The following is a 7,764-nucleotide window of genomic DNA, read 5'->3' on the forward strand; positions in this document are numbered from 1 at the left end:
AAATGTGACCGATCGCTGTGGCTCCCCCTGTGGACCAATGTTGGGGTTTTCTAATGTTTGGTATGACTAAGTCATGGTATGGTATGCTGTACATAATCATAGAAACTGTCAGTTAGTCATTCTGGCTGTCCCATGTTTTTCTACTCACTGACGTGGTCAATCTATGTGAAACTGCACATAGGCATTGAGGATTGGCATAGGTAGAAGGTGACAAAGCTACCAATGGGTATGGACTAGTAAGTGTTAGAAGCTAAAAAATGGCCGAAAAACAACAAAGAAGGTTTCTAATGTCAATAATACCCAATTTATTGTGTAATAGTCCTTAATAACAAACATTTCTATTTTTAAAGGCTGTAGCCTGTTATATAGAGATGTATTAATACATTTTTGTTCAGTTACAAAAAGCCTCTACATGGGATTTATATCTCGGCACTATTCACCAACTTATATGACAGATATATAAATATGACAGCAGCAATAGTAAACGGTGGACATTTGGATTCAGCCTTAGAACTTGAGTGCAGAGACTTGAGTCTTACTTGTGACCTGCAAAACAAGGACTTGGTCCCACCTCTGCAAAAAGGTTCAACAAAGTGACGTGATAAAACCCACTGCCATCAAACCACCATGCTGCTGCAGTGATAACGGGACAAGTAGCTTTTTGTTTCCTCCAGTGTGATATTAAAAAAGACTGTGTACTCACCTCAACCAGGCTTTGTGATGAATTTAACTTTCTGTACGTCTGCAGCCTGAAAACAATTTCAAACTTGTATTTTTCTAAACAGACAAACGCTGAGGAAAAGAAAAAAACCCTCAGAGCTCCACATGGATTTCAGTTCATAATTCTTCATATTAAAACTGTTTTTATTAATTTATTCTCTATTAAAATAAAATCAGAAGAAAATCAGAACACAGCAGAAGAAGCGAAAAATAAACAATAGATTATGGAATGTATTTCAGTAAAGAAAATAAAAGCTCCAGCTGGTCCAACATGGGGGCTTTATTACAACCACAGTCAAATAAAGCACCGCTTTTATATATTCATATATATATAAAGATATTTATATATATATTTATATAGTTTTCATATACACCTTCAGGCAATGACTAGAGAGGATTCTTTACAGAATCAAGTTTCTTGTGGTTCTCTTAATTTACAGGTAAACTTAGTTTCTGGATAATTAAACCACAGAAAAAGTCAAGGCAACTTTCTTTTGCCTCGTTCATAAAGTACAAAACTGGCACAGAGGACGACCATTTTTATACACAGTAAAAATGCAATAAAATTAAATTACGTACAGAGGAGACAAAAGTTCTGTAAACCTTTCCCCGTTACAGCAAACCTCAAACAAATAAAATCACTTTCTAAAACAAATTCAAATCAGTATAAAACACACAAAAAAACAACAGAACAAAAACTCTTTTTTTGCCCTTTGAAAAAAATGTGCTATAGCTTGTACGACTTTTTCTGTTTTTCTTCTTTATTTGTCAAACGGGGGGGTCGGCTGTGCGTGGAGTCGGAGTTTTATAGAGCGAAACGACACGGCGAGAGCCACTGAAGCTGGAAAAACCGACCGACTGAACATCAGCAGAAGGCAACGGACAGCAGCACACAAACAGCAGAAGAAGAAGAAGAAACCGAAACAGGAAACAGTTTTTTCCTCTGAGCAGGATTCAGATTTCCAAAGAGAAAAATTAAAAACAAAAAGGAAAAGAAAAGTTAAAGATCTCATGGCGGCTGTAAGTTGATGATGTCATGAAGAGGGCGGGCCTTTAACAGACAGTTTGGTAACTATGGCGATGGTGGCTTCCACCGTCCTGTACAGCATGTCCAGCATGTCAGGTTGGGGGCCGGCATTTGGAAACACCTGTGAGGAGGAGGTGTGGCCACTGCAGCCTTCTGGCCCCTCCCCCAACAGCCCAAGGGCCGATGGGAAGGCGGCATCCTCTGAGAGGGGCGGGGCTGAGCTGCTGCTGGTCTTAGAGCCCGCCTCCTTTTCTTCCTTCACCTCCTCTGACATCGCCTCACCCCTCCTCCCTTCCCGCTGCTCTGCCTCCTCCTCCTCACCTGCCGCCACGTGTCGCTCAGGCTCCTCCCCCTGCACAAATCCCTCCCCTGCCTCCTGCAGCAAGGAGGAAGATGAGGAGAACGAGGAGGAGGAGGAGGAAGACGCCTCCATCTTCTCCTCTTTTGGAGAGGAGTCCAGGTTTCCAGAGGAGGTGGGGGCAGGGTCGGGAGAGGGCGGGTCCTGCTCAGTGCCCGGGTCGATCAGCGAGGAGGAGTCTCGTGTCTCCGTGTCCGAGGTGCTGGTGGGCGTCAGCGCCTCCTGGTGGTCGGGCTTCGGCTCGCCGCAGGGCGGTAGGGCCGAGGAGGAAGAGGAGGAGGAGGAAGAGGTGGAGGCCACGCAGAGCGGCGCTGCTGCATCGACGGCTCTGTCGTCATCACTGCTCACCCTCCGCCGCTTCACCGGGGTTGCACCTTCATCCTCAGCTGACACACACACACACACACACACACACACACACACACAAGCATTTGTTTAATAAGTGCAGGTTTTTAGATTTTTGTCTCCGTCCTTTAAATATAAGGAAGGCTAATAGAATTGAATTTGTGTTAATTTGGTCGCAGCACTGAAAAACTTATATTGTAATTATAAGTTGTGCATAAAGACTAAAATTAAGTGATTTCTTACTGAACATTTTTGGAGGATGTCTGTGTGTCTGACAGGACTGAAAAAAGAAACACTGAGGCATCGATTCAAAGTTAAAAATTGAACTGATTTATAGAGCTGCCTCCTGATAGTCAACTAAACGTTAGTCGAGGACAAAGGTCATTAGTGGGCAAGATTTCACTGGTCACAAAAAAGAAAACAACAACAAACATGAAACTATTATGAGCTGCGCCTTGTCAAAATGAATCCAAACCTATATGACTGGAGCATGTGGGAGTTTAATTTGAAAGGACAGACACAGGAAGTGTCCTCGTCAGGTTAATTTCCAGGGCTGGTACCTGCGGTTATTCCACAGGCTAGTTAATAACATGTCGGGCAGGAAATCCAAAGTGTGGGATCATTTTGAGAAGGTGAAGGACGAACCCAAGGTGATATGTAAACTCATCTTCATTGGTCGACTACAAACATGACGTATCATCTGAAACATGGAAGTAGCTACATGCCCATTAGCCCACAGCGTCATTAACAGGCGGCTCGCTCAGTGTGTGACGTGCACTTGGAGATAAAATATAGGCCTATATTAATGAAGGTTCATTAGTACGGTTTGTATTTCTCTGTAATGTAGCACAGTGTTAACAATGTTACTGATACTATTCTTTCTCACACCTTCAACTCAAACCACCAAAATATCCACTGATGGACCCTGATGAGGACTGTTGGTCCACTGATGGACCCTGATGAGGACTGCTGGTCCACTGATGGACCCTGATGAGGACTGTTGGTCCACTAGGAACAGTCTTAGTCGGGGGCAGCCCTACAGATTTTAAGTTCCAGTGACTTGATCTTGTTAAAGCCACCATGAAGCACAGTGAACACCTGGTGTGAAGATTTTTGGAGACATCATCACCCTGTCATCCCCTCAGGTGTTACTACATACATCAGATCTGTGACGAGCTCGAGCCTCACAGCTCCTGAGCTAGAATATCTAGTGATTTTTTTGACAGAGCAACGATTGCTTGGAACATACTGAATGTGAGGACCGGTGGTGGAGAAGGTACCTTTCAAGCCCACAGTATCAAAAGACAATCTTCAGTGGACACGTTCAAAGACACGTCAAACTGGTGGTACAGTTTCAAAGCATGTTTTAGCTAACACTGAGTAGATTAGAGCTTCTAAGTCTGCTTAATTTCTTCCAGGTGTCAGAGGAAGACAAGAGCAAAGGAATCAAATCGTCCTTCTTCCTGCCTTACAAATGTCTCTGTGTTTATACTTTGTGTGTGTGTTGTACCTTTGGCCTTGTGGTCCTTGGCCTCTTGCTCCAGAGCGCTGCGCTGCTGGACACAAACACGACAGCGATTTAGCAGCTCCTGCAGGGCGGGGCAGAGGGCGGGGTCGATGGTCTGAGGCGGCTGGACAGACAGCAGCAACACCAACGCCCTCAGGTCCTGACACAGACAGAGAGAAGAGACAGTGAGTGTTCAGTCTGACACAGACAAAGAGAAGTGTTGTGGGATCTGGATCTGTGTGTTTGTGTGTTTGTGTGTTTGTGGCGTTCAGCAGAGCGCTGGTCTTGCTCAGCTCCAGGCGGTGAGCTGCCAGCTCAGGCTGCAGGCTGCTCTGTTCGCTCAGCAGGTTCGTCACCAGGACACCAATCAGGTTGGAGCAGCTGGGACCAGACAGCACCTGGACCTACACATGCACACACAAAGGGTTGCTATGGTGCCACCATGAAGACAACTGTACACACAGACTCAAGATGTGACGAGAACCAACACTTAGATACAGAGACTGGACCACTGTTGGAACAATTATAACATTAAATATAAAAAATAGGTTCAATATGGACAACATTCTTTCCCGAAAAGACAGTTTTCACCACACAGAATGATGAAGGCTGGGAAGAGGAAAACAGGGAACTTCACCTCAAAAATAAACATGAGAAAAAGCATCTCAAGGAAGAAAGAAAAAGAGTTTCAGAACAGTTTAGGGGTTTTTTTTTGTACCTTGTGCAGGAAGCAGGTGAGGAAGGAGTAGGCCACGTTGTTGTTGAGAAACAGCCTCTCGTCCATCAGGATACATTTGATGTACTCGCTGAAGGCTGGATCCTCACAGAGCAGCTTCACACACGTTTTAGCCAGAGCAGACTGAAAGAGCAGCAAAAGCATCTGTTTAGCTGCTCTCATCCAGGCGCCTCTAATGAAGAGCTGAACACTTAGTACAGCTTTAATCGTTCCTCTGGTGATTAAACATCCAACGTACCTGTGACTGACAGAGCTCCGTCCACAGTTTGGGGAAGAGAGCCAGGTGAAGAGGAAGTCCTTCATATGCGATCAACACACCTGAGAGAGCAACAAAGGCAATATATAAATATATGTAACATGCTGTGTGTAAATGCAGCTTTAATGAACAGTGTGTTTTCAGTTTACACACAGATTTATACGTACTCAGTTTGACAAGTGTGTCGGTGAATTTCTCGCAGTTGATGGCGACGCGGCACAGCAGGTGGATGAACTGGTGGAAGGACAGGAAGTAATCCAGCAGCATGCGGTCATACACCTCGTCTTTACCCTGGGACACACACACACATATATTATTTTCAATTAGTTGGCAACCACATCAACTCTTTTGTTTTATCCAATCAACAGATACTCAGTTGATGATGATACAAAACAGAAAAACAGCAGAAAATCCTGAATGGAGCACGAAAAATTACTTAATAAATGTAAAAATAAATACAGCAATTACAAAAATAATTTAAAAAAAACCCCAGAAATAAATAAATGAATGAATACCAGGATAAGTAGCTGTATGAATTAATACAGGGTTAAATAAATAAATACAGAAATAAATAATGCATTCATAAATGAACAAATAAATTAAATAAAAAATGGAGAAATAAATATAGAAATAAATTGATAAATGCATACATAAATACTGATAATAAAACAGCACCCAAGCTCATTTTTGTACAACTACATTTAATTATTTATGTGTCTGCACATTAATGAGGTAGGAGGTATGAACCTCTACATTTGTTTATTCATTTCTGTTTTTATTGAAGAATCATTATTATTCTGTTATGTAATAATTTAAGAATTTACAATTTATTAATTTTATTTATTTATGTTTTTATTAAGCATTAATGAAATTATTATTATTTGTATGTTTTTAATAATTTTTATTCTTCTAATTATTATTATTAAAGAATTTACTAATTTTTATTTCTTATCTATTTGTGCTTTTATTTAAGCATTTATTTATTTAAGATTTGTTTCTAGTTTTACAGCAGAAGTTATTTATTCTTTTATGTATTTATACATTTATGTATTTATTTATTGTTACTTTATTTATTTATTGATACTACTGTCATTTTTTTGTTCTCCATATTCCTCACATTGGAAAACCAGCTTCAAGTCATGTGACTGAGTGCCGTGGCAAGTATGATAGCTGTGTGTGTGTTCGTGTGTGTGTGTGTGTGTTCGTGTGTGTGTGTGTCAGTCAGGTGAGCGCACCTTGCTGCTCTCCACCATGGACGGCAGCAGACACATGTTGAGCTCCGGTCTCGGAGGTCGGATGTTGTTCTTGGCTCCCATCAGCTTGATGTTCTCTCTGCAGGGCAGGTAAGGACCAAACGACACTGTGGACAGAAACACACTCACTGAAACCAACTTCAATATAAAGGTTTCATTAGTTCGATACATTCTAATACATCATTTAAAAGGTGAGGAGGAGGAAGAGGAGGAGGAGGAGGAGGAGGAGGAGACTCACTGGGGATGTTGCTGTGGTGGTAGGTGCAGTGGTTGTGCTGCAGGAAGGGAACCAGAGTGTGCAGAAAGTCGTGAGGACTCAGCAGAACGAGTTCCTTCAGCACATCTGCAGGAACCAGAACACAGAGCACAAAACATTAGAGTCAGAGGAGGAGGACGTTTTTAGATCTTTTACTTAAGAGTTCAAGTAATCAGTATGATCAGTAAAATGTAGTTAAAGCATTAAAAGTGTAGAGATGTCTCCCGTGACTGACTAAATATTATGTACAGTATGTTCTCATCAGATGATTCTGACTCAGGCAATATGTGAAAGCAGGATTTAACTGTTGTAGTTGGTTTGAACTATTAACTAAGGGTTATTTTCATTATTAATTAATCTTCCGATTATTTTCTTCATTAATTGATTGATTGTTTGGTTTGTAAAAATACAGTAAAAACAATGAGATGTTCGTCAAAGTGACACCTTCACAATGTTTGTTTAACCTCAACATTTTTACTAACACATTACAATTACTGACATTATTCAAAGCACACGTTTGAGCAGCTGGAACCATTTTTACCGGAAAAATGACTTCAGCAATTATCAATTTTCTGTCAGTCATCTAATTGATTAATGGACTAATTGTTTGAGCTGTACGAGTATGAACTGTTGGGTCCTCTGAGATGTAGTACAAGTATATGTTACCCAGGCAGGCGTTGCGGAGCTCGGGTGGGCTGTAGGAGTTGAGGAGTGTAAGCAGCTTGTGGGCAAAGTCGATCCTCTCCTGCCACTGGATCAGAGCCTGCTTCACATCTGGACGACAAGACACAGAAACATCTGCTCAGAACAAACACACCTCTGATACTACTGTGGAGTCTTTTATTTCTGAAGTGCAGTTCAGACCAAAGATTCGCAATGAGATGACACCGTTTTAGAACGTTGCAGAGAAAAGTTGGAGCAGTGTGAACTGGCTGGTCTGAGCTTGGCTAAAGCCGGCTGATGGCGTCACCTGACACTCAGCTGGTCAAATTGCCGGCGGCTGGTTTTAAAGCACATCAGATTGTAGCGAAGTCCACTGATCAAGTCAAAATGACTACAGATGGCGTGTTGGCTTGCTGCAGCAGGTGCTCTGTCCCCACCAAGCCCTCTGTTTCCATCCTTATGGTGTGCTGATTATTATTATTATTATTATTTATATTATTGTGGCGTATTGATTATGAATACAGTCCATCTGATGCTGGTTTTGTTTCATCACTGTAGCCAGTATCTCACTATCACTATCCTCATTCAGATTTTAAGAAGCTACAAATTATATTCAGCCACAAAATAAGTCTGAAAAGCTGCA

At 41.8% G+C, this 7,764-nt stretch overlaps 1 protein-coding gene across 1 annotated transcript in view; it reads right to left on the reverse strand.

Annotated features, from left to right (window-relative positions):
- Positions 1 to 976: 976 nt before the first annotated feature.
- The window catches only part of usp34 (ubiquitin specific peptidase 34), a 74,588-nt gene continuing 67,800 nt past the window's right edge, over positions 977 to 7,764 (reverse strand). The window contains exons 70-78 of the mRNA XM_050043909.1: positions 7,125 to 7,232; positions 6,441 to 6,545; positions 6,185 to 6,309; positions 5,117 to 5,240; positions 4,932 to 5,011; positions 4,676 to 4,816; positions 4,221 to 4,361; positions 3,961 to 4,117; positions 977 to 2,491 (exon numbers count right to left, since the gene is read on the reverse strand). Of these exons, the coding sequence (XP_049899866.1) occupies positions 1,755 to 2,491; positions 3,961 to 4,117; positions 4,221 to 4,361; positions 4,676 to 4,816; positions 4,932 to 5,011; positions 5,117 to 5,240; positions 6,185 to 6,309; positions 6,441 to 6,545; positions 7,125 to 7,232 (1,718 nt within the window). The 3' untranslated portion in view covers positions 977 to 1,754. The remainder of the gene's footprint in view (positions 2,492 to 3,960; positions 4,118 to 4,220; positions 4,362 to 4,675; positions 4,817 to 4,931; positions 5,012 to 5,116; positions 5,241 to 6,184; positions 6,310 to 6,440; positions 6,546 to 7,124; positions 7,233 to 7,764) is intronic.

The sequence above is a fragment of the Epinephelus moara genome, chromosome 5 (assembly GCF_006386435.1).
Source record: "Epinephelus moara isolate mb chromosome 5, YSFRI_EMoa_1.0, whole genome shotgun sequence".
Classification (NCBI taxonomy): Eukaryota; Metazoa; Chordata; class Actinopteri; order Perciformes; family Serranidae; genus Epinephelus; species Epinephelus moara.